We start from the raw sequence: 26,762 nt of genomic DNA, 5'->3' as shown, positions 1-26,762 counted from the left end.
GGTATCTTTCATTATTGCAATGGACAGGGATAGGGCCATACGACAGGGCAAGGTTTATAATTGGGGTGGGGTAATTATGATGCGATTAGGCAAGAATTAGGGGGCATAAGATGGGAACAGAAACTGTCAGGGAAAGGCACAAATGAAAAGTGGAACTTTTTCAAGGAACAAATACTGCGTGTCCTTGATAGGTATGTCCCTGTCAGGCAGGGAGGAAATAGCCGAGTGAGAGAACCATGGTTCACAAAAGAGGTTGAATGTCTTGTCAAGAGGGAAAAGGAAGCATATGTAAGGATGAGAAAACAAGGTTCAGTTGGGTCGATTGAGGGTTACAAGTTAGCAAGGAATGAGCTAAAAAAAAGGGCTTAGGAGAGCTAGGAGGGGACATGAGAAGTTCTTGGCGGGTCGGATCAAGGAAAACCCCAAGGCTTTTTACTCTTATGTGAGAAATAAAAGAATGACCAGGGTGAGGTTAGGGCCGGTCAAGGACAGTCGTGGGAACTTGTGCATGGAGTCAGAAGAGATAGGAGAGGCGATGAATGAATACTTTTCTTCAGTGTTCACCAAGGAGAGGGGCCATGTTTTTGAGGATGAGTGTGAGATACAGGCTGATAGGCTGGAGGAGGTAGATGTTCTGAGGGAAGATGTATTAGCAATTTTGAAAAACCTGAGGATCGATAAGTCCCCTAGGCCAGATGAGATATATCCTAGGATTCTTTGGGAGGCAAGGGATGAGATTGCAGAGCCTTTGGCTTTGATCTTTGGGTCCTCACTGTCCACGGGGATAGTGCCAGAGGACTGGAGAGTGGCGAATGTTGTTCCTCTGTTCAAGAAAGGAAATAGGAATGACCCTGGTAATTATAGGCAGGTTAGTCTTACTTTGGTGGTTGCTAAGTTAATGGAAAAGGTCCAGGGGGTTAGGATTTATGACCATTTAGAAAGATGCAGCTTAATCCGGGATAGTCAACACGGATTCGTGAAGGGTAAGTCTTGCCTCACAAATTTGATGGAATTCTTTGAGGAGGTAATTAAGTGAGTAGATGAAGGTAGAGCAGTTGATGTCGTACACATGGATTTTAGTAAGGTGTTTGATAAGGTCCCCCATGGTCGGCTCATGAAGAAAGTAAGGAGGTGTGGGATAGAGGAAATTTGGCCGATTGGCTAAGTAACTGGCTATCTCATAGAAGAGAGAGGGTGATGGTGGATGGAAAATTTTCAGACTGGAGACCAGTTACCAGTGGTGTACCACAGGGATCAGTGTTGGGTCCTCTGCTAGTTGTGATTTTTATTAATGACTTGGAGGAGGGGGCTGAAGGGTGGGTCAGTAAATTTGCTGATGACACCAAGATTGGTGGAGTAGTGGATGAGGTGGAGGGCTGTTGTAGACTGCAAAGAGACATTGATAGGATGCAAAGCTGGGCCGAAAAATGGCAGATGGAGTTTAACCCTGATAAATGTGAGGTGATTCATTTTGGTAGGACAAATTTGAATGTGGATTACAGGGTCAAAGGTAGGGTTCTGAGGAATGTGGAGGAACAGAGAGATCTTGGGGTTCATATCCACAGATCTCTGAAGGTTGCCATTCAAGTGGATAGAGCTGTGAAGAAGGCCTCTAGTGTGTTGGCGTTCATTAACAAGGGGTTTGAGTTTAAGAGCCGTGGGGTTATGCTGCAACTGTACAGGACCTTGGTGAGACCACATTTGGAATATTGTGTGCAGTTCTGGTCACCTCACTACAAGAAGGATGTGGAAGCGCTGGAAAGAGTGCAGAGGAGATTTACCAGGATGCTGCCTGGTTTGGAGGGTAGGTCTTATGAGGAAAGATTGAGGGAGCTAGGGCTGTTCTCTCTGGAGTGGAGGAGGCTGAGGGGAGACTTAGTAGAGGTTTGTAAAATGATGAAGGGGATAGATAGAGTGAACGTTCAAAGACTATTTCCTCGGGTGGATGTAGCTGTTACTAGGGGGCATAACTATAGGGTTCGTGTGGGAGATACAGGAAGGATATCAGAGGTAGGTTCTTTACGCAGAGAGTGGTTGGGGTGTGGAATGGACTGCCTGCAGTGATAGTGGAGTCAGACACTTTAGGAACATTTAAGCGGTTATTGGATAGGCACATGGAGCACACCAGGATGATAGGGAGTGGGATAGCTTGATCTTGGTTTCAGATAAAGCTCGGCACAACATCGTGGGCTGAAGGGCCTGTTCTGTGCTGTACTGTTCTATGGGCTCTAACCCTCAAACTAGTGAAAGGGAGCTGGGTGTGGAGGGGGGAGCTGTGTGTGGAGGAGGGGGGAAGTTGGGTGTGGAGGAGGGGGGAGCTGGGTGTGGAGGAGGGGGGAGCTGGGTGTGGAGGAGGGGGGAGCTGGGTGTGGAGGAGGGGGGAGCTGGGTGTGGGAGGGGGGAGCTGGGTGTGGAGGAGGGGGGAGCTGGGTGTGGAGGAGGGGGGAGCTGGGTTTGGAGGAGGGAGCGGAGCTGGGCGCGGAGGGGGGAGCTGGGCGCGGAGGGGGGGAGCTGGGCGCGGAGGGGGGGAGCTGGGCGCGGAGGGGGGGAGCTGGGCGCGGAGGGGGGGAGCTGGGCGCGGAGGGGGGGAGCTGGGCGCGGAGGGGGGGAGCTGGGCGCGGAGGGGGGGAGCTGGGCGCGGTGGGGGGGGAGCTGGGCGCGGTGGGGGGGGAGCTGGGCGCGGTGGGGGGGGAGCTGGGCGCGGTGGGGGGGAGCTGGGCGCGGTGGGGGGGGAGCTGGGCGCGGAGGGGGGAGTGGGTGTGGAGGAGGGAGTGGGTGTGGAGGAGGGAGCTGGGCGTGGAGGAGGGAGCTGGGCGTGGAGGGGGGAGCTGGGTGTGGAGGAGGGGGGAGCTGGGCGTGGAGGAGGGGGGAGCTGGGCGTGGAGGGGGGAGCTGGGTGTGGAGGAGGGGGGAGCTGGGCGCGGAGGGGGGGAGCTGGGCGCAGAGGGGGGGAGCTGGGCGCGGAGGGGGGGAGCTGGGCGCGGAGGGGGGGAGCTGGGCGCGGAGGGGGGGAGCTGGGCGCGGAGGGGGGGAGCTGGGCGCGGAGGGGGGGAGCTGGGCGCGGAGGGGGGGGAGCTGGGCGCGGTGGGGGGGGAGCTGGGCGCGGTGGGGGGGGAGCTGGGCGCGGTGGGGGGGGAGCTGGGCGCGGTGGGGGGGAGCTGGGCGCGGTGGGGGGGGAGCTGGGCGCGGTGGGGGGGAGCTGGGCGCGGTTGGGGGGGAGCTGGGCGCGGAGGGGGGAGTGGGTGTGGAGGAGGGAGTGGGTGTGGAGGAGGGAGCTGGGCGTGGAGGAGGGAGCTGGGCGTGGAGGGGGGAGCTGGGTGTGGAGGAGGGGGGAGCTGGGCGTGGAGGAGGGAGCTGGGTGTGGAGGAGGGGGGAGCTGGGCGTGGAGGGGGGAGCTGGGCGTGGAGGGGGGAGCTGGGCGTGGAGGGGGGAGCTGGGCGCGGAGGGGGAGGGAGCTGGGCGTGGAGGAGGGGGGAGCTGGGCGCGGAGGGGGGAGGAGCTGGGTGTGGAGGAGGGGGGAGCTGGGCGCGGAGGGGGTGCTGGGCGTGGAGGAGGGGAGCTGGGCGTGGAGGGGGGAGCTGGGCGCGGAGGGGGGAGCTGGGCGCGGAGGGGGAGTGAGCTGGGCGCGGAGGAGGGGGGAGCTGGGCGCGGAGGGGGCAGGAGCTGGGTGTGGAGGAGGGGGGAGCTGGGCGCGGAGGGGGGAGGAGCTGGGTGTGGAGGGGGGGGAGCTGGTCGCGGAGGGGGGGAGCTGGGCGCGGAGGGGGGGAGCTGGGCGCGGAGGGGGGGGAGCTGGGCGCGGAGGGGGGGGAGCTGGGCGCGGAGGGGGGGGAGCTGGGCGCGGAGGGGGGGGAGCTGGGCGCGGAGGGGGGGGAGCTGGGCGCGGAGGGGGGGGGAGATGGGCGCGGAGGGGGGGGAGCTGGGCGCGGAGGGGGGGAGCTGGGCGCGGAGGGGGGGGAGCTGGGCGCGGAGGGGGGGGAGCTGGGCGCGGAGGGGGGGAGCTGGGCGCGGAGGGGGGGAGCTGGGCGCGGAGGGGGGGAGCTGGGCGCGGAGGGGGGGAGCTGGGCGCGGAGGGGGGGAGCTGGGCGCGGAGGGGGGGAGCTGGGCGCGGAGGGGGGGAGCTGGGCGCGGAGGGGGGAGCTGGGCGCGGAGGGGGGGAGCTGGGCGCGGAGGGGGGGAGCTGGGCGCGGAGGGGGGGAGCTGGGCGCGGAGGGGGGGAGCTGGGCGCGGAGGGGGGGAGCTGGGCGCGGAGGGGGGGAGCTGGGCGCGGAGGGGGGGAGCTGGGCGCGGAGGGGGGGAGCTGGGCGCGGAGGGGGGGAGCTGGGCGCGGAGGAGGGGGGAGCTGGGCGCGGAGGGGGGAGCGGGTGTGGAGGGGGGAGCTGGGCGCGGAGGAGGGGGGAGCTGGGCGCGGAGGGGGGAGCTGGGCGCGGAGGGGGGGAGCTGGGCGCGGAGGGGGGAGCTGGGCGCGGAGGGTGGAGCTGGGCGCGGAGGGGGGAGCTGGGCGCGGAGGGGGGAGCTGGGCGCGGAGGGGGGAGCTGGGCACGGAGGGGGGAGCTGGGCGCGGAGGGGGGAGCTGGGCGCGGAGGGGGGAGCTGGGCGAGGAGGGGGGAGCGGAGCTGGGCGAGGAGGAGGGAGCGGAGCTGGGCGAGGAGGAGGGAGCGGAGCTGGGCGAGGAGGGGGGGAGCTGGGCGCGGAGGGGGAAGGTTGTGGAGAGGATGAGCAAAAAGGGAAATTTAGCTGAGGGGAAAGAAGAGACTCGAGACAGGATGAAAAAGAAATCAATATTTTGTTGTCTCAGGCACTGGTGAATAAACTACACGAGTGGAAAGGATTATGGAAAACACTTCTTTCTCCCACAGTTTATTGAACAGACATTCCACTGTGTGAATGAAACAGAGATTCATAAAGTGTAAGTGCAGATTGTGAAGAGAGTGTGAAATCTGCTGCCTGGAAGAACGATGGCATTACAGAGAGTCCGGGTTTCTGTGTGTACGCTGTCGTCTGGAGCCGTGGATAGTGATGGTGGAGGCTCCAGCACAGGGCTGACCAGGACTCTGCCACTCTTACTGCCTGTCCCTGGCGTGTGACTGAAGGATTTTCAGGTCACGGCACAACCTGTGTCACCCTCTCTGGCCACCAAGTGGGACTCAAACTCAGAGCTTCTGCACCACAATGGACCGACTCAGAGAAGCACTGAAGGGTTCAAGTGCACTCTTTAATTTGAGTCTCTGAATTCTCCCATTCTGCTGCATAACTGTGGGCGCACTGGATTCTCCCGACCGAGGTAATTACACTCTTCCCAGTTTGCTTTTCCTGAGTGATAGATGTCTGTCCACCAGATGTCGGACCTCCACCCCCGTGGTCTGATTCTTTCCCAAAGCTTCATACAGTGTGGGGAATGAAGGAATGGAAAATCAGGCCTGTTCTCCTTCACACCATGAAGCTACATATTAATGCCATAGGCGGCATTAGATTAGTTATCACCCTGCAAATAAATGTTGCCCAAAGGACCAGAACACAATGGCAGAAAAAAACCCATGTGGAATATTTATCCGTCTGGCTTCATAATTCAGCAGCAAGGAAAAAGTCAACACAGACAAAAGGGTTGAGTGATGAGCAGGGCTTCAGAGAAATAATCCACTTCATTGGGATATAATTGGGATACCGTGAGCAAGTTATCCCATCACAAGTGGAGCTTCAGGTTAGCTGAGCTGCTTGGATCTGAGGCCTTTCCCAAACGATGGTGTCTGCTTCTGCACTGTCCCAGCTGCTGGTTCACAGTCTCCCAGCCTCCTGCAGAATCCATTTGATGCCCTCGAGAAACCCCCCAAGAGATTGTGCATCAGTATCTTGTGCCTAATCAAAGAAATAAGCAGAGGCAGAGAGGGAACGGTTAGTTCACACACACTGAACACAAAGAAACACTCGCCAGACATGCAGACCTGTTGAATTATTTGGGTTTTTAGTGGTGTCGGAGCAGTGGGACGTATTCAAAAATGAGACAGTGAAGTTTCAAAATGAACGTGTTCTCACAAATGAAAAGGCTAAAATCCAGAGACACGGGATGTCAAGGAGCATGCAGGGCAGGAAAAGGTGAAAGAGGGAGGCCTCCAGCACAGACACGATGGGCAAAACGGTCTTTTTCTGTGCTGTATACCTCCATGACTGTATGTGAGATACTCAATACTGCAGAGAGCTGAGAGGAGCACAGAAAGTGAAGGGTTAAGTTTTCATTGGAGCAGAGTAGACTGAGGGACGACCTAATGCACCTGGTGTACAAGATTATGAGGGCAATGGGCAGAGTGGATAAGGAGCAGCTGTTCCCCTTAGTTGAAGGGTCAGTCACGAGGGGGACATAGGTTCAAGGTGAGGGGCAGGAGGGTTTGGGGGGATTTGAGGAAAAGCTTTTTACCCAGAGGGTGGTGAGGGTCTGGAATGCGCTGCCTGGGTGGGTGGTGGAGGCGGGATTCCTCACATCCTTTAAAAAGTATCTGGGTGAGTATTTGGCGCATCGTAACATTCAGGGCGATGGACCAAGTGCTGGCAGATGGGATTAGATGGGAGTTCAGGTGTTTCTCACATGTGGGTGTAGTCTCGATGGACACTGCCTGATTCTACGATTCCTCCAACAGTATTGAATATTTGCACTGTCTCTTCCCAGGACGGAGGCGAGTTGTTCTCGTTGGCGACAGCGCAGGGCTGTGGTTGAAGAGCCACTGGTCCCATGTTGTGTGTGTGTGTTTGTGATTCAGAAACATGACCAGTGAAGCCTATCAGTACTCACCAACCACGGCCGATCCAGCTGGTTTAACTGTAACTGGTGTGTGACATAGACACACGGTATCCGTGGGACACGGGGCTGGGAGGTACAGCACAACACCAGGAGCGGGCGACTTGGAGAACCGAGAGCTGGATCGATCATGGCCTGGATCTGGAGCCGTTCCTGGCCTCGCTCGTGCCCTGAGTGGGAGAGGGACATAAACACATTGCAGACAAAGGATTTTACTTCGAGTCACAGAGTTTTACAGCATGGAAACAGGCCCTTCGGCCCAACTTGTCCAGATCATAGAACATTACAGCGCAGTACAGGCCCTTCGGCCCTCGATGTTGCGCCGACCAGTGAAACCAATCTAAAGCCCATCTAACCTACACTATTCCAATATCAACCATATGTTTATCCAATAACCATTTGATGTCGCCCTTTTGTTTTAAACCCCGAAGCTAGTCACTTGGCGCGACACAAACTGTGTCATGCTGAGATTCCGAAATGCCCACCGGGACTGTAACAGTTCAGGAAGGCAGCTTGCCACCGCCTCCTCCAGGGCAATTAGAGATAAGCAACAAATGCTGGCAGAGCCAGCGATGCCCGCCTCCTGTAAATAAATAAAAACAGCTACCTCAGATCAGCGGAGAGACAAAAGTCGAACTGTTGCAGGGGTATCTGTAACTTCCGTGGAGATTGACAGGGATGTTAAGAGACAGAGCAACCTGCAAATCATGCAGAGGCTGGGGCAGGGCAGAGGTGGTAACGTCACTGCATCAGTAATCCAGAGGTCTGGGTTAATGCTTTGGACAGTAAGAAGTTTAACAACACCAGGTTAAAGTCCAACAGGTTTATTTGGTAGCAAAAGCCACACAAGCTTTCGGAGCTCTAAGCCCCTTCTTCAGGTGAGTGGGAATTCTGTTCACAAACAGAGTTTATAAAGACACAGACTCAATTTACATGAATAATGGTTGGAATGCGAATACTTACAACTAATCAAGTCTTTAAGAAACAAAACAATGTTCGTCTTCATCAATGACATGTTGAAGGCGAACATCTCGCCAAGGCCATCCCCACACCCCCACTTCTTGCCTTCAAACAACCGCACAACCTCAAACAGACCATTGTCCGCAGCAAACTACCCAGCCTTCAGGAGAACAGTGACCAAGACACCACACAACCCTGCCACAGCAACCTCTGCAAGACGTGCCGGATCATCGACACAGATGCCATCATCTCACGTGAGAACACCATCCACCAGGTACACGGTACATACTCTTGCAACTCGGCCAACGTTGTCTACCTGATACGCTGTAAGAAAGGATGTCCCGAGGCATGGTACATTGGGGAAACTATGCAGACGCTGCGACAACGGATGAATGAACACCGCTCGACAATCACCAGGAAGAGCGGTGGATGTGGTCTATATGGACTTCAGCAAGGCGTTCGATAAGGTCCCCCATGCAAGACTTCTTGAGAAAGTGAGAGGGCATGGGATCCAAGGGGCTGTTGCCTTGTGGATCCAGAACTGGCTTGCCTGCAGAAGGCAGAGAGTGGCTGTGGAGGGGTCTTTCTCTGCATGGAGGTCAGTGACCAGTGGAGTGCCCCAGGGATCTGTTCTGGGGCCCTTGCTGTTTGTCATTTTCATAAATGACCTGGATGAGGAAGTGGAGGGATGGGTTGGTAAGTTTGCTGACGACACCAAGGTAGGTGGTGTTGTGGATAGTTTGGAGGGATGTCAGAAGTTGCAGCGAGACATAGATAGAATGCAAGACTGGGCGGAGAAGTGGCAGATGGACTTCAACCCGGATAAGTGTGTAGTGATCCATTTTGGCAGATCCAATGGGATGAAGCAGCAGTATAATATGAAGGGTACCATTCTTAGCAGTGTAGAGGATCAGAAGGACCTTGGGGTCCGGGTCCATAGGACTCTTAAATCGGCCTCGCAGGTGGAGGATGCGGTCAAGAAGGCGTACGGAGTACTAGCCTTCATTAATCGAGGGATTGAGTTGAGGAGTCGGGAGATAATGCTGCAGCTTTATAGGACCCTGGTTAGACCCCACTTGGAGTACTGCGCGCAGTTCTGGTCACCTCATTACAGGAAAGATGTTGAAGCCATTGAAAGGGTGCAGAGGAGATTTACAAGGATGTTGCCTGGATTGGGGGGCATGCCTTATGAGGATAGGTTGAGGGAGCTTGGTCTCTTCTCCCTGGAGAGACGAAGGATGAGAGGTGACCTGATAGAGGTTTACAAGATGTTGAGAGGTCTGGATAGGGTAGACTCTCAGAGGCTATTTCCAAGGGCTGAAATGGTTGCTACGAGAGGACACAGGTTTAAGGTGCTGGGGGGTAGGTACAGAGGAGATGTCAGGGGTAAGTTTTTCACTCAGAGGGTGGTGGGTGAGTGGAATCGGCTGACGTCGGTGGTGGTGGAGGCAAACTCGTTGGGGTCTTTTAAGAGACTTCTGGATGAGTACATGGGATTTAATGGGATTGAGGGCTATAGATAGGCCTAGAGGTAGGGATATGATCAGCGCAACTTGTGGGCCGAAGGGCCTGTTTGTGCTGTGGCTTTCTATGTTCTATGTTCTAAGACTGTTCTCTTCCTGTTGGGGAGCACTTCAGCGGTCACGGGCATTCGGCCTCTGATATTCGGGTAAGCGTTCTCCAAGGCGGCCTTCGCGACACACGACAGCGCAGAGACGCTGAGCAGAAACTGATAGCCAAGTTCCGCACACACGCGGACGGCCTCAACCGGGATATTGGGTTCATGTCACACTATCTGTAACCCCCACAGTTGCGTGGACCTGCAGAGTTTCACTGGCTGTCTTGTCTGGAGACAATACACATCTTTTTAGCCTGTCTTGATGCTCTCTCCACTCCCATTGTTTTGTTTTTAAAGACTTGATTAGTTGTAAGTATTCGCATTCCAACCATTATTCATGTAAATTGAGTCTGTGTCTTTATAAACTCTGTTTGTGAACAGAATTCCCACTCACCTGAAGAAGGGGCTTAGAGCTTCGAAAGCTTGTGTGGCTTTTGCTACCAAATAAACCTGTTGGACTTTAACCTGGTGTTGTTAAACTTCTTACTGTGTTTACCCCAGTCCAACGCCGGCATCTCCACATCATTAATGCTTTGGAGACATGGGATCAAATCCCACCATGGCAGACACGGGAATTTAAATGCAATTAATAAAATCTGACCTGTAATGTCCCAGTCCATCCACCCTCTCCTTATAACTCAAACCATCAAGTCCCGGTATCATCCTAGTAAATCTTTTCTGTCCTGGGAGTGTTTGATGGGGACAGTGTAGAGGGAGCTTTACTCTGTATCTAACCCCGTGCTGTACCTGTCCTGGGAGTGTTTGATGGGGACAGTGTAGAGGGAGCTTTACTCTGTATCTAACCCCGTGCTGTGCCTGTCCTGGGAGTGTTTGATGGGGACAGTGTAGAGGGAGCTTTACTCTGTATCTAACCCCGTGCTGTGCCTGTCCTGGGAGTGTTTGATGGGGACAGTGCAGAGGGAGCTTTACTCTGTATCTAACCCTGTGCTGTACCTGTCCTGGGGGTGTTTGATGGGGACAGTGCAGAGGGAGCTTTACTCTGTATCTAACCCTGTGCTGTACCTGTCCTGGGGGTGTTTGATGGGGACAGTGTAGAGGGAGCTTTACTCTGTATCTAACCCCGTGCTGTGCCTGTCCTGGGAGTGTTTGATGGGGACAGTGTAGAGGGAGCTTTACTCTGTATCTAACCCCGTGCTGTGCCTGTCCTGGGAGTGTTTGATGGGGACAGTGCAGAGGGAGCTTTACTCTGTATCTAACCCTGTGCTGTACCTGTCCTGGGGGTGTTTGATGGGGACAGTGCAGAGGGAGCTTTACTCTGTATCTAACCCTGTGCTGTACCTGTCCTGGGGGTGTTTGATGGGGACAGTGTAGAGGGAGCTTTACTCTGTATCTAACCCTGTGCTGTAGCTGTCCTGGGAGTGTTTGATGGGGACAGTGTAGAGGGAGCTTTACTCTGTATCTAACCCCGTGCTGTACCTGTCCTGGGAGTGTTTCATGGGGACAGTGTAGAGAGAGCTTTACTCTGTATCTAACCCCATGCTGTACCTGTCCTGGGAGTGTTTGATGGGGACAGTGTAGAGGGAGCTTTACTCTGTATCTAACCCCGTGCTGTACCTGTCCTGGGGGTGTTTGATGGGGACAGTGCAGAGGGAGCTTTACTCTGTATCTAACCCTGTGCTGTACCTGTCCTGGGGGTGTTTGATGGGGACAGTGTAGAGGGAGCTTTACTCTGTATCTAACCCTGTGCTGTAGCTGTCCTGGGAGTGTTTGATGGGGACAGTGTAGAGGGAGCTGTACTCTGTATCTAACCCCGTGCTGTACCTGTCCTGGGAGTGTTTGATGGGGACAGTGTAGAGGGAGCTTTACTCTGTATCTAACCCCATGCTGTCCCTGTCCTGGGAGTGTTTGATGGGGACAGTGTAGAGGGAGCTTTACTCTGTATCTAACCCCATGCTGTCCCTGTCCTGGGAGTGTTTGATGGGGGACAGTGTAGAGAGAGCTTTACTCTGTATCTAACCACGTGTTGCACCTGTCCTGGGAGTGTTTGATGGGGGACAGTGTAGAGGGAGCTTTACTCTGTATCTAACCCCGTGCTGTGCCTGTCCTGGGAGTGTTTGATGGGGACAGTGTCGAGCGAGCTTTACTCTGTATCTAACCCCATGCTGTACCTGTCCTGGGAGTGTTTGATGGGGACAGTGTAGAGGGAGCTTTACTCTGTATCTAACCCCATGCTGTACCTGTCCTGGGAGTGTTTGATGGGGACAGTGTAGAGGGAGCTTTACTCTGTATCTAACCCCATGCTGTACCTGTCCTGGGAGTGTTTGATGGGGACAGTGTAGAGGGAGCTTTACTCTGTATCTAACCCCATGCTGTACCTGTCCTGGGAGTGTTTGATGGGGACAGTGTCGAGGGATCTGGTCTCAGTCATGGTGATGATTGATTGTAATGATTGTTGGAAAGATCCTTCTGGGCTTGTTGTTAGATGCTATCAATGGCAATAAACATTTCACTTTGCTTTGCATTCAATTGGGATGAGGGTAATTTGTCTGTAAAGCAGTTAGCAGGTGGAGATGATGTCCTGTTGTTAGCCGGTTGGAGGCTGTGTGATACATTCACATTCTATCACGGTATCAGCACCCCCCAGCGTGGAGCCCGGCTCAATCAGAGTGAAAACACTGAAGGAAGGGAGTCACTAACTTCGCCTGGCTTCAGCATTGGCCACGTAGATGAATCCGTTCACCACTCTGCACACTTGCTGCACCTGAGGAATGATGCTGTATGCTGCTTCCTGTGGTCTGGCACTCTGTCCCTCAGCACTAGCAGCACCCTGCTGCACAAACATCTTGTTCACCACTGCGTTCTCCTCCATTCGCGCACATTCTCTCTCCTTCCTATAGGACAGAAAACAAGCAGCTGTTCAGCTATGGGTTATTGGTTACGCTGTGGCAGCAGCTGAACAGGGTGGATTCTCGTCAGAAAAATCCACAGGAACATCAAACATCACCAAAACTCAGAATTAAGAATATTTAACACAACTAGCATCTGTACAAGAAACTTTACTCTGTATCTAACCCCGTGCTGTCCCTGTGCTGGGAGTGTTTGATGGGGACAGTGTTGAGGGAGCTTTACTCTGTATCTAACCCTGTGCTGTACCTGTCCTGGGAGTGTTTGATGGGGACAGTGTAGAGGGAGCTTTACTCTGTATCTAACCCCATGCTGTACCTGTCCTGGGAGTGTTTGATGGGGGACAGTGTGGAGGGAGCTTTACTCTGTATCTAAGCTCATGCTGTTCCTGTCTTGGGAGTGTTTGATGGGGACAGTGTAGAGGGAGCTTTACTCTGTATCTAACCCCGTGCTGTACCTGTCCTGGGAGTGTTTGATGGGGACAGTGTAGAGGGGGCTTTACTCTGTATCTAACCCCGTGCTGTACCTGTCCTGGGAGTGTTTGATGGGGGACAGTGTAGAGGGAGCTTTACTCTGTATCTAACCCCGTGCTGTACCTGTCCTGGGAGTGTTTGATGGGGGACAGTGTAGAGGGAGCTTTACTCTGTATCTAACCCCATGCTGTACCTGTCCTGGGAGTGTTTGATGGGGGACAGTGTGGAGGGAGCTTTACTCTGTATCTAACCCCGTGCTGTACCTGTCTTGGGAGTGTTTGATGGGGACAGTGTAGAGGGAGCTTTACTCTGTATCTAACCCTGTGCTGTACCTGTCTTGGGAGTGTTTGATGGGGACAATCTGTGATTAAGTGCAAAGCTATCAATCCCTGGTCCAAACATTGTAACTTAATAATTTGCAAGAAAATGTATTTTTGGAAATAAATATTCCTCAGTAGAAATATTAATGTTTGTCAAACTAACCATTAGCAGAAACATGGTTAAAGTTCCACTCTCTAAACTATTCTATTACTGGATTCAATATGCTTTTCTTCAGTTTTCTATGTTCAGCATCTCAGTCAGAATGTTATGGGTTCAAGTCCCTCGTAGAGCTGTGCTGGAACCTTCTGGAACGAGTTGTGAATATCCATCAGCCAGCAGCCTGTGCCTCTCCAGATGTTACCGCTGATATTTAGAAGCTTCTTGAACACATTCCTCAGCTTCCTCTCCAAGGAAATGCTGCAATGTCATAGTGCCACCTTTCATCTGGAACAGCCAATCCAATCCCTGTCTGCAGCCTCAGGACCTGCAGATGATCCTGTGGTATTATTTGATGGAGATTGTACATTACAGAGTCCTGGTCAATATCGATCTCTCAACCAATATGAAGCCCACAATATATACTTGTAAGTGGCCCTGTCGGGTATGAGGGAGCATGGTGGGTTCACAGGATGGAGGTATGTGAGGGCTATGGGGTATGAGGGGGCTTCAGGGGTTCATGGGGATGTGAGTGGCCATGGGGGTATGAGGGGGTATGGCAATATGAAGGAAGGAGCACTATATTGGGATATAAATGGTGCAAGGAGGGGCACAGGTGCGGGTTGAAGGGCCTGACATTCATCCTTACAACTGGGCCGACAGGCCAGAAATCAGATTTGGGTGGTTCTAGCTTCCCCACCTCACCAGCCACACACCTCTGCTGCTACCTCGAGTCTGCCTGTGAGGATGGAGGGTCCCATTCCGTCCCCGCTCTGCCTCCCTGGGGGTGAGATCCTTGATCGAGAAGATTGGCTGCCCGGTTCAGAAACTTCCCAACTCGGCTTCACCATCTGCTCTCCAAAAACCCCAGCCTGAGGCGGAAACGTTTGACAGAATCGACAGAGAGAAACGTTATCCCTGGTGAGAGGAGCCTGAGGGATACTCACAGCGTTAGAGGCAAGAGTTAGGAAGCACTGACAAAGTGGGTGGAAATCCCCCTCGGTATTCCCCAAGCTGTCGTTCAGTTATAAATGTGAAAACTGAGTGGAATTGTTGTTAGCTATTCGGGATATGGAACCAGGATAGGCCAATCGAGATAAGGTACAGGTCAGCCAATAACTACAGGGAGTTAATGCCACAACAGGCCCAAGGGCCTGATGGTCCACTCCTGTCCCTGGACTGTATTCCATTCACACCAACAATTACTCACCAGGTTGTTGAATACAACGTCAGAATGTTAAACTTGTTCTCATTGTTGAACACAAAGCTGATTCCTGATCCAATTCCTGAAATAGGACAGATGAAAGTGAGGAGAACAATGTCACCGGATAACAGAACTGAACAGAAAACAATCAGCACATCCACATGGAAAGAAATAAACACATCAATCCAGTGATGTCAAATTCATTTTTATGCCTCCTTCACTGTTCTATCCAACCTTGAAGACAGGATAAGGATCAACAGTAGCCGCACGCCCTCACATAACCGGCCCAAATGTCAATCAGGGCACATGATTCTGACAACTGGTCAGGAGTGCAAATGAAATCCTCCAATACACTGTCTCCGTCAAACACTCCCAGGACAGGTACAGCACGGGGTTAGATACAGAGTAAAGCTCCCTCTACACTGTCCCCATCAAACACTCCCAGGACAGGTACAGCACAGGGTTAGATACATAGTAAAGCTCCCTCTGCACTGTCCCCATCAAACACTCCCAGGACAGGTATAGCACGGGGTTAGATACAGAGTAAAGCTCCCTCTGCACTGTCCCCATCAAACACTGATGTGGAGATGCCGGCGTTGGACTGGGGTGAACACAGTAAGAGTTTTAATAACACCAGGTTAAAGTCCAACAGGTTTATTTGGCAGCAAATACCATTCGCTTTCGGAGCGCTGCCCCTTCGTCAGATGGAGTGGAAATCTGCTCTCAAACAGGGCACAGAGACACAGAAATCAAGTTACAGAATACTGATTAGAATGTGAATCTCTCCAGCCAACCAGGTCTTAAAGATACAGACAATGTGAGTGGAGGGAGCATTAAGCACAGGTTAAAGAGATGTGTATTGTCTCCAGACAGGACAGCCAGTGAGATTCTGCAAGTCCAGGAGGCAAGCTGTGGGGGCTACTGATAGTGTGACATAAATCCAAGATCCCGGTTTAGGCCGTCCTCATGTGTGAGGAACTTGGCTATCAGTTTCTGCTCAGCGACTCTGCGCTGTCGTGTGTCGTGAAGGCTGCCTTGGAGAACGCTTACCCGAAGATCAGAGGCTGAATGCCCGTGACCGCTGAAGTGCTCCCCCACAGGAAGAGAACAGTCTTGCCTGGTGATTGTCGAGCGGTGTTCATTCATCCATTGTCGTAGCGTCTGCATAGTTTCCCCAATGTACCATGCCTCAGGACATCCTTTCCTGCAGCGTATCAGGTAGACAACGTTGGCCGAGTTGCAAGAGTATGTACCGTGTACCTGGTGGATGGTGTTCTCACGTGAGATGATGGCATCTGTGTCGATGATCCGGCACGTCTTGCAGAGGTTGCTGTGGCAGGGTTGTGTGGTGTCGTGGTCACTGTTCTCCTGAAGGCTGGGTAGTTTGCTGCGGACAATGGTCTGTTTGAGGTTGTGCGGTTGTTTGAAGGCAAGAAGTGGGAGTGTGGGGATGGCCTTGGCGAGATGTTCGTCTTCATCAATGACATGTTGAAGGCTCCGGAGGAGATGCCGTAGCTTCTCCGCTCCGGGGAAGTACTGGATGACGAAGGGTACTCTGTCCACTGTGTCCCGTGTTTGTCTTCTGAGGAGGTCGGTGCGGTTTTTCGCTGTGGCGTGTTGGAACTGTCGATCGATGAATTGAGCGCCATATCCTGTTCTTATGAGGGCATCTTTCAGCGTCTGGAGGTGTCTGTTGTGATCCTCCTCATCCGAGGAGATCCTGTGTATACGGAGGGCTTGTCCGTAGGGGATGGCTTCTTTAACGTGTTCAGGGTGGAAGCTGGAGAAGTGGAGCATCATGAGGTTATCCGTGGGCTTGCGGTACAGTGAGGTGCTGAGGTGACCGTCCTTAATGGAGATGCGTGTGTCCAAGAATGCAACCGATTCCGGAGAGTAGTCCATGGTGAGCCTGATGGTGGGATGGAACTTGTTGATGTCATCATAGAGTTGTTTCAGTGATTGTTCACCATGAGTCCAAAGGAAGAAAGTGTCATCGATGTATCTAGTGTATAGCATCGGTTGAAGGTCCTGTGCGGTGAAGAGGTCTTGTTCGAACCTGTGCATGAAGATGTTGGTATATTAAGGTGCGAATGTAGTCCCCATGGCTGTTCCGTGTGTCTGGATGAAGAACTGGTTGTTGAAGGTGAAGACGTTGTGGTCCAACATCTTCACCTTCAACAACCAGTTCTTCATCCAGAAGACCTCCTCAGAAGACAAATACGGGACACGGCGGACAGAGTACCCTTTATCGTCCAGTACTTCCCCAGAGCGGAGAAGCTACGACATCTTCTCCGGAGCCTTCACCATGTCATCGAATGAAGACAAACATCCCGCCAAGGCCATTCCCACACCCCTACTTGCCTTCAAACAACCGCACAACCTCAAACAGACCATTGTCCGCAGCAAGCTACCCAGCCTTCAGGAGAACAGTGACCACGACACCACACAACCCTGCCACAGCAACCTCTGCAAGACGTGCCGGATCATCGACACAGATGCCATCATCTCACGTGAGAACACCATCTACCAGATGCTTGGTACATTCTCTTGCAACTCAGCCAACTTGGATACGCTGCAGGAAAGGATGTCCCGAGGCATGGTACACTGGGGAGACCATGCAGACGTTACAACAACGGGTAAATGAACACCGCTCGACAATCACCAGGCAAGAGTGTTCTCTTCCTGTTGGGGAGCACTTCAGCAGTCACGGGCATTCAGCCTCTGATCTTCGGGTAAGCGTTCTCCAAGGCGGCCTTCACGACACACGACAACGCAGAATTGCCGAGCAGAAACTGATAGCCAAGTTCCGCACACATGAGGATGGCCTCAACCGGGATATTGGGTTCATGTCACACTATCTGTAACCCCCACGACTTGCCTGGGCTTGCAAAATCTCACTAACTGTCTGAGAATCATAGAATCATAGAAACCCTACAGTACAGAAAGAGGCCATTTGGCCCATCGGGTCTGTACCGACCACAATCCCACCCAGGCCCTCCCCTCATATTTACCACTAATCCCTCTAACCTATGCATCCTGGGACACTAAGGGGCAACTTTAGCATGGTCAATAAACCTAACCCGCACATCTTTGGACTGTGGGAGGAAACCGGAGCACCTGGAGGAAACCCACGCAGACACGGGGAGAATGTGCAAACTCCACACAGACAGTGACCCAAGCTGGGAATCGAACCCAGGTCCCTGGAGCTGTGAAGCAGCAGTGCTAACCACTGTGCCACCGTGCCACCCTAAAAAGTCCTGGCTGGAGACAAGACACATCTCTTTAACCTGTGCTTAACCCTCTCTCCACTCACACTGTCTGTACCTTTAAGATTTGATTACCTGTAAAGACTCACATTCCAACCATTATTTTGTAAATTGAGTTTGTGTCTTTATATGCCCTGTTTGTGAACAGAACTCCCACTCACCTGACGAAAGGGCAGCGGTCCGAAAGCTTGTGGCTTTTGCTACCAAATAAACCTGTTGGACTTTAACCTGTTGTGGTGAGACTTTTTACTGTGTTTATCCCAGTCCAACGCCGGCATCTCCACATCATGACTAATTGTTTCACAGTCATGTTGGAATAACCTGCCCAGCCATTAGCCTCAGGCTCCTGAGCAGATCGAGAATGCAAATTACCCAGGGCTAGGATCAGTAAGTTTGCCGATGACACAAAGATTGGCCAGGTGGGTAACAGTGAGGTTGAGTATTTTGGGTTACAGGAAGATACAGATGAGATGGTCAAATGTGCGGATAAGTGGCAGATGGAATTTAACCCTGAAAAGTGTGAGGTGATGCACTTTGGAAGGAGTAATTTGACAAGGAAGTGTACTGTGAAAGGTCTGACACTGGGAAGTTCCAAAGAACAAAGGGACCTTGGTGTGTTTGTCTATAGATCCCTGAAGGCGGAAAGACAGGTTAATAGGGTGGTGAAAAAGGCATATGGCGCACTCACCTTTATCAATCGGGGTATAGATTACAAAAGCAGAGAGGTCATGATGGAGTTGTAGAGAACTTTGGTGAGGCCACAGCTGGAGCACTGTGTGCAATTCTGGTGGCCACATTATAGGAAGGATGTGAACGCACTGGAGGGAGTGCAGAGGAGATTCACCAGGATGTTGCCTGGGGTGGAACATTTATGTTATGAAGAGAGGTTGGATAGGCTTGGGTTGTTTTCTCTGGAGCAGAGAAGACTGAGGGGCGACCTGATCGAGGTGTTCAAGATTATGAGGGGCATGGACAGGGTGGATAGGGAGCAGCTGTTCCCCTTAGTTGAAGGGTCAGTTATGAAGGGACACAAGTTAAAAGTGAGGGGTGGGAGGTTTAGGGGGGATTCGAGGAAAAGCTTTTTTACCCAGAGGGTGGTGAGGGTCTGGAATGCGCTGCCTGGGAGGGTGGTGGAGGTGGGATGCCTCACATCCTTTAAAAAGTATCTGGTTGAGTACTTGGAACATCATAACATTCAGGGCTATGGGCCAAGTGCTGGCAAGTTTTTTAACACAGAGGGTGGTGGGTGCCTGGAACTCGTTGCTGGGGGAGGTAGTGGAAGCGGATACGGTAGTGACTTTTAAGGGGCGTCTTGACAAATATATGAATAGAAACATAGAAAAACTACAGCACAAACAGGCCCTTCGGCCCACAAGTTGTGCCGAACACATCCCTACCTTCTAGACCTACCTATAACCCTCCATCCTATTAAGCTCCATGTACTCATCCAGGAATAGGATGGGAATAGAGAGATATGGTCCCCGGAAGGGTCGGGGGTTTTAGTTCAGTTGGGCAGCATGGTCGGTGCAGGGTTGGAAGGCCGAAGGGCCTGTTTCTGTGCTGGAATTTTCCTTGTTCTTTGTTCATGGTTCTAAGTGGGATTAGGTGGGTAGGTCAGGGCCTTTCATGCGTCGGTGCAGACTTGATACTGTTCATAGAGAAGGAAAGGAGAGAGTGCAGAATGTAGTGTTACAGTTATAGCTAGGGTGTAGAGAAAGATCAACTTAATGCGAGGTAAGTCCATTCAAAAGTCTGATGGCAGCAGGGAAGAAGCTGTTCTTGAGTCAGTAGGCTACACTCCAGTCTTCTTGCCTGAACTGACACTTTGAAAAGAAACCAGAAATTTTCACCCGATGATGTTATGAACGCTCTCCCGAAACTCTCTGCCTCTCTATCGCACTTTCCTCCTCAATGATGGTCAATAAATTCTCACTTTTCATCTAAGCTTTTGGTCACCTGTCCAAATATCTCCTTAATGTGGCTTGGACTTCAATTCCGGCTGATTTACGCTCCTGTGAAGCCGTGCTATATAAATAACAAGTTGTTGTTAAATGTTTCAAACGTGAAGAATAACTATTTGGGGAGCCATTCATGTTGGGTAACATACCGTCAATCTGTCGCTGGGGTAAAGTCGCAAGTGGCAGCAGCCTCGGAGAATTCATCATCTTCATGACCAGCGAGGAATCCAATTGTTCCAAGCCAGGACCGAACATCGCAAACCGGGGTTCCGTCGGAGACACCAGTGAGTAGAGGAAAGAAGTCATGGAGCTGTAGACCGGGTGACTCAATTTCCAGTGCTTCCTGGTTTCGGGAGAACTCTTTAAATAGCTGCCCATCGAAGAAAGACACAATTAACATCTATTCACCTTCCCCTCTCCCTCGCTTCTATTGAGCAGAATGAGTTAACAGACACACGGCCAAAGTGCAAAACACCACAAGGACAATAAGTATTGGAGAGAAAAGGAGGGAAATAGGAAATAATCACGAACTGCCAGCAACAAGTTTGCATCTTAAACCACCATACATTGTAGAACATTGGAACAGGAGGCCATTCAGCCCTTCGATCCTGCTCGGCCATTCAATAAGATTCTATATCCCAACAACGGCGGCACGGTAGCACAGTGGTTAGGGGCGGCACGGTAGCACAGTGGTTAGGGGCGGCACGGTGGCACAGTGGTTAGCACTGCTGCTTCACAGCTCCAGGGTCCTGGGTTCGATTCCCGGCTTGGGTCACTGTCTGTGTGGAGTTTGCACATTCTCCTCGTGTCTGCGTGGGTTTTCTCCGGGTGCTCCGGTTTCTTCCCACAGTCCAAAGATGTGCAGGTTAGGTTGATTGGCCATGCTAAAAATTGCCCTTAGTGTCGTGGGATGTGTAGGTTAGAGGGATTAGTGGGTAAATATGTAGGGATATGGGGGTAGGGGCTGGGTGGGTTTGTGGTCGGTGCAGACTCGATGGGCCGAATGGCCTCTTTCTGTACTGTAGGGTTTCTATGATTTCTATGATTTCTATTGAACATTGACAGCTGGGCTCCATTTACCTCAATGTCCCTGTGGTGCTGAAATGCATGGATTCCAGTTTTCGAGTGATTAATTGAGTTAATGTCTACTTGCCTTGTTTGCTTTTGAGAGTATCTGTATCAAGATGCGTTTCCTTCCTTCTCTCCCGATTAGTCTAATTTCGGTTACATTCCCGTGTCTACATGTTTCACATCAAGAAAACTATTTCTCTCTACCAATCCAAGCAGTTCCTTTGAAAACCCGAAAATCACCTGTTGTTTTTGTATTCCAGGAATAAAAGCCCAGATGATAAATCTGACTCCCTATTTTAACTGTTGGACACAGATAACATTCTGGAGACACACAGCTACAATTCCCTTCAGGGCGAGTGTATCCTTTCCAAGATGCAGTGCTGAAAACTGTACATAATATTCCAGATAACCAGGCATATAAACAGCGGCAGTACCATCCTGACAAGGAAATATATCACCATTCCTTCACTGTCACTGGGTCAAAATCCTGGAACTCATTCCCTAACAGCACTGTGGGAGTACCTACATCAAATGGACTGCAGCGATTCAAGAAGGCAGCTCACCGCCACCTTCTCAAGGGCAACTAAGGATGGGCAATAGCATAGAAACATGGAAAGTAGGAACATAAGAACATAAGAAATAGGAGCAGGAGTAGGCCATCTAGCCCCTCGAGCCTGCCCCGCCATTCAATAAGATCATGGCTGATCTGAAGTGGATCAGTTCCACTTACCCGCCTGATCCCGATAACCCCTAATCCCCTTACCGATCAGGAATCCATCTATCCGTGATTTAAACATATTCAACGAGGAAGCCTCCACCACTTCAGTGGGCAGAGAATTCCAGAGATTCACCACCCTCTGAGAGAAGAAGTTCCTCCTCAACTCTGTCCTAAACTGACCCCCCTTTATTTTGAGGCTGTGCCCTCTAGTTCTAGCTTCCTTTCTAAGTGGAAAGAATCTCTCCACCTCTACCCTATCCAGCCCCTTCATTATCTTATAGGTCTCTATAAGATCCCCCCTCAGCCTTCTAAATTCCAACGAATACAAACCCAATCTGCTCAGTCTCTCCTCATAATCAACACCCCTCATCTCCGGTATCAACCTGGTGAACCTTCTCTGCACTCCCTCCAAGGCCAATATATCCTTCCGCAAATAAGGGGGCCAATACTGTACACAGTATTCCAGCTGCGGCCTCACCAATGCCCTGTACAGATGCAGCAAGACATCTCTGCTTTTATATACTATCCCCCTTGCGATATAGGCCAACATCCCATTTGCCTTCTTGATCACCTGTTGCACCTGCAGACTGGGTTTTTGCGTCTCATGCACAAGGACCCCCAGGTCCCTCTGCACAGCAGCAAGTTGTAATTTTTTTCCATTTAAATAATAATCCAATTTGCTATTATTTCTTCCAAAGTGAATAACCTCGCATTTGTCAACATTATACTCCATCTGCCAGATACCTCTGAAATGTAGATTAGAATCCACCATGATAATTGCTGTACCATTTTTACACGCATCAGTTATTTCTTTGTTTATTTCTCGCCCCACCATGATGTCATTATTTGTTGGCCTATAGACTATGCCTAAATGTGACTTTTTCTCCTTACTATTTCTAATTTCCACCCAAATGGATTCAACCTTTTTTTCCATAGAACCGATATCATCTCTCACTATCGCCCTGATATCATCCTTAAATATCAGAGCTACACCACCTCCCCTACCTTCCTGTCGGTCCCTCCGAACAGTCTGATACCCCTGGATATTCAACTCCCAGTCGTGACCATCCTGCAACCATGTCTCTGTAATGGCCACCAAACCACATACTCTGCAAAGAAAAGGAACATACAGAAAGGAGCCATAGAGGGATCTAGACATGCAGATCCACAGTTCCCTGAAGGTGGCAGCTCAGGTGGACAAGGTGGTCAAGAAGGCGAATGGCATGTTGGCCTTCATCAGTCGGGGCGTTGAGTATCGGAATTGGAAAATCATGTTGCAGCTGTATCAGACTTTGGTTAGGCTGCATTTTGAGTGTTGTGTACAATTCTGGTCGCCACACAACCGGAAGGATGTTGATGCATTGGAAAAGGTTCGGAAGAGATTTACCAGGATGTTGCCTGGTTTGGAGGATATGGACTGTGAAGAAAGGTTGAACAAACTTGGATTGTTTTCATTGGAGCATCAGAGGATGAGGGGGGACCCGATAGAGGTTTACAAGATTATGACAGGCTCGGATAGAATGGATAGTCAGAGTCTTTCTCAGGGTTGAAGGGTCAATTACTCGGGGGTATAGGTGGAGAGTGAGAGGGGGAAAGTTTAACACAGATGTAAGGGGCAAGTTTTTCACACAGAGGGTGGGGAATGCCTGGAACGCGCTGCCGGAGGAGGTGGTGGAAGCAGATTCTATAACAACGTTCAAGAGGCATCTGGATAGATACATGAATAGGCAGCGAATAGAGGGATATGGACCATGTAGAGGCAAGAAAATATTAGAGAGGTATCTGGGTCGGCACAGACTTGGTGCCGAAGGGTCTGTTCCTGTGCTGTATTGTTCTTTGTTCAGAAGTTTCTCTAATAGTTTCCCTACCACTGACGTGAGATTCCCTGGTCTGTAGTTCCCTGGTTTATCTCTACAACCCCTTCTTCAATAGTGAAACCACATTAGCTGTTCTCCAATCGTCTAGCACCTCCGCCATGGCTAGAGAGGAATTGAAGATTTGGGTCAGGGGGGATGACTTCTATGAAGTTCCCTCAGTTGTGGTGTGACCACCTTCCTAAATGTGCTATCCACAATGCTCTCAGACCCGCGGATGCTCCATAGTGCCCCCAGCCGCCGTTCCAGCTCCAAAACCCGAGCTTCGAGAGATTATCAATCCATCAGCCCTACTTTGGTAAAGATACAATGCATCATCCATAAAAAGGAGTAATTTCACTACAGATAACACTTTACCAGGCAGTGACAGTGAGTAAACACTTGTCGCACTGATTGCTGCACTGATGACTACCTGGTTAGAATATATCCTTGCAAGCTGTGCCCAGCATACCTTCTAATTCTATCTTTTACTCTCGTTCTATGCTTCTAAAATTTCATTCTAATTCTTTTAAACTCTCTAACAATGCTTTAATTTGCTTCCCTGCTGCTGTCAGACTTTTGAATGGACCTACCTCCCATTAAGTTGATCTTTCTCTACACCCTAGCTATGACTGTAACACTACATTCTGCACTCTCTCCTTTCCTTTTCTATGAATGGGATGTTTTGTCTGTACAGAGCGCAAGAAACAATACTTTTCACTGTAAATACAGTTGACAATAATAAATCAAATCAAGTATCCCTATGGTGCAGAAAGAGGCCATTCAGCCCATCGAGCCTGCACTGACAACAATCCCACCCTAGCCCCGTAACCCCAGGTATTTACCCTGCTAATCCTGCTGACACTAAGGGGCAATTAAGCATGTCCAATCCACCTCACCTGCACATCTTTGGAGTGTGGGAGGAAAGTGGAGCACCCGGAGGAAACCCACACAGACACGGGGAGAACCTGGTTAATTCAGACAATGGTTAGTTCCAAGAGGTTGTTCCACTTACGCTGTCATGTAGTCCTGTTCTGTACTGTCTGTGAGGGATTTGCTCAGCAATGCTGCGTCCGGCAGAGAGAGATGGTCCACAGAATTCCAGTGAGGAAGATCCCGCAGTAGGAAGTAACGCCACAAGAGAGGATCCCGGACCATGGCATTCCAATAATGGTTAACACACCCCAGCCGGCAGAGGTCCCTTGGAGGCAGTAAGGCCATGATGGATAGCTGCACCTCCACCTAGGACAGCAGGACAAGCGTTTCAATCCCCCATTGAAACATTCGAAAGGTTCAGGCAAGGAAGAGAATAAAAGTTTTGTTTGCTTCGCCAAAGAAAAGCTCAGGAATGAAGATTTAACTTTTCTCAAATAAAAGGAAAATACTCCAGCTGCTGGAAATCTGAAATAAACACAGAACATGCTGGATAAACTCAGCAGGTCGAGCAGCGTCTGTGGAGAAAGAAACACAGTGAACATTTTGAGACTATTGACCCTTCTACAGGGGGAGAAATGAGATGAATTCCACACTGTGGAGGGATAGGGCAGAATGCAAAGTCAGTGATAGGTCGAAGCGAAGGAGAGATTGACAATGCTGTCATGGACATGAGGTTATGATGGAGCCTGTATAAAACACCCATTAGGCCACAGCTGGAGTACTGTGTGCAGTTAGAAATCATAGAAACCCTACAGTGCAGAAGGAGGCCATTCGGCCCATCGAGTCTGCACTGACCACAATCCCACCCAGGCCCTACCCCCACATATTTACCCGCTAATCCCGCTAACCTATGCATCTCAGAACTCTAAGGGGCAATTTTTTTTTAACCTGGCCAATCAACCTAACCCGCACATCTTTGGACTGTGGGAGGAAACCGGAGCACCCGGAGGAAACCCACACAGACACGAGGAGAATGTGCAAACTCCACACAGACAGTGACCCGAGCCGGGAATCGAACCCGGGACCCTGGAGCCGTGAAGCAGCAGTGCTAACCACTGTGCTACCGTGCCACCCCTGCTACCGTGCCGCCTATAGTGTGGTTCTGGTGTGGTTCTGGTGGCCACACTATAGGATGTGATTGCACTGGAGAGAGTGCAGAGGAGATTCACCAGAATAATCCCTGGGCTGGAGCGTTTCAGCTATGGAGAGAGGCTGGTTAGGCTGGGGTTGTTTGAGCAGAGAGGCTGAGGGGGGACCAGATTGAGGTGTACAAAATTATGAGGAATCTAGATAGGGTTCATAGGAAGAAAACCCCACACATTTACCATGGCTAATCCACCTAACCTGCACATCTTTGGACTGCGGGAGGAAACCCACGCACACGCACACACACGAGGAAAACATGCAAACTTCACGCAGTCACCGAAGAGCAGAATTGAACCCGGGTCCCTGGCGCTGTGAGACAGCAGTGCTAATCACTGTGCCACCGTGCCTTCTTCCGCACTGTCGGGATTCTATGGCAGTGTGTTGTGCTCCTTTCTGAGCAGGCATGTATATAACTGAAGCAGGGGGAGAGGGAAAGGAGGGAATACAAATGTATGAATGAGGAACAGAGTTAGTCCATCTGGCCCCCTGAGCCTGATGCACCATTTGATAAGATCCAGCTGATCTGCTTACCAGGAGGAAAGCTGAGTCTGACAAACGGGATTTACAATCCTTACCGGCAATCTCTGTAAAGGTGCCACTTCTGCTGGCTCTGTCTGTACCTCCAGAGGTGTCCTGTTCTCTATCTGGTGTCTGCTGCTCCATAGATACCTGTCTCGTAAATGCCTCAAACTGGTACGGATAGCGTTTTCAATCCTGCTCCACTCATTCTCCACATCCTCACACCCTGCCATTTCTAAATTCTAATCTGTAGCCTCTCCCTGCCCTCTCGCCTCTAAGTTGCCCTTTGCTCAGTTAATCCAATGTATAGCGAACAGAAACTGGTCGCTGCTGCAAATCACCGTGACAATCCACACTGTAACTGGGGCACTGCGATTTATCAGTGAAGATAATTCAATCTTCAGCAGATTCAGTGCCAGGTAGTTGATTCTGCCCTTTCCCTTTTCAATCTATAGCAACTTTAGGAAACTAAAGAGAATCCTGTAACTGCATTCCAGGTTAAACTTCCCAGGGAAATGAAGACTCCGGGTAGACTGGGAATCACTAACTGCTACAGTCCTCTCTCCCACTTCCCCTCCTGTTTTACTGGCCTCTCTGTGAGCCTGCAGTCACTCTCTCTGTCCCACTTTCTCACTCTTTCCCTTTCACTCTGTCTCACAGTTGGAATTTTACACGTCTATACTTCCTCATTGGACATCAGGAAGTGAAGAGATTTTGCCAGAGGGTATGCTGGGAATTGAAGTCCAGTCAGGCTGGTTAACAGTTTGGAATTTGTGGAATGGCCTCCCTGAACAGCTCCACCTCTACTTCCAGCTCCACTTTACAAACCATCAAAACCTCCTTCTGGAGCAAAGCTTGTCTCCTGCTCTGACTCCGCCCACTATAATTGGACAATTGTGATCTGTTTCCATG

The 26,762-nt window shown here is 51.3% G+C and overlaps 1 protein-coding gene across 1 annotated transcript; it reads right to left on the bottom strand.

Moving 5' to 3' along the window:
• Positions 1 to 4,746: 4,746 nt before the first annotated feature.
• Positions 4,747 to 26,536, bottom strand: fbxo4 (F-box protein 4). Its single transcript, XM_078215265.1, has 7 exons — positions 25,907 to 26,536; positions 24,265 to 24,491; positions 19,757 to 19,977; positions 14,390 to 14,465; positions 12,023 to 12,216; positions 6,781 to 6,956; positions 4,747 to 5,852 (listed from the first exon to the last, which is right to left on the bottom strand). The coding sequence occupies exons 1-7, from the start codon at positions 26,081 to 26,083 to the stop codon at positions 5,772 to 5,774; spliced, it is 1,152 nt and encodes a 383-aa protein (XP_078071391.1). The 5' UTR covers positions 26,084 to 26,536; the 3' UTR covers positions 4,747 to 5,771.
• Positions 26,537 to 26,762: the final 226 nt, after the last annotated feature.

Source organism: Mustelus asterias, chromosome 6, assembly GCF_964213995.1.
Source record: "Mustelus asterias chromosome 6, sMusAst1.hap1.1, whole genome shotgun sequence".
In the NCBI taxonomy this organism is placed as follows: Eukaryota; Metazoa; Chordata; class Chondrichthyes; order Carcharhiniformes; family Triakidae; genus Mustelus; species Mustelus asterias.
The sequence above is the reverse complement of the archived record's forward strand: the minus strand, read 5'-3'. Positions and strand labels throughout refer to the sequence as shown.

What these genes read in the sequence shown, in the direction of transcription:
- fbxo4 (XM_078215265.1), bottom strand. Translation starts at nt 26,083, where the DNA reads ATGGCAGGGTGTGAGGATGTGGAGAATGAGTGGAGCAGGATTGAAAAC. An exon ending in CACCTTTACAGAGATTGCCG is followed by an intron (nt 24,492 to 25,906) that starts GTAAGGATTGTA and finishes CTGCTGTCCTAG; the next exon opens with GTGGAGGTGCAGCTATCCAT. An exon ending in ACCCCAGCGACAGATTGACG is followed by an intron (nt 14,466 to 19,756) that starts GTATGTTACCCA and finishes GTCCTATTTCAG; the next exon opens with GAATTGGATCAGGAATCAGC.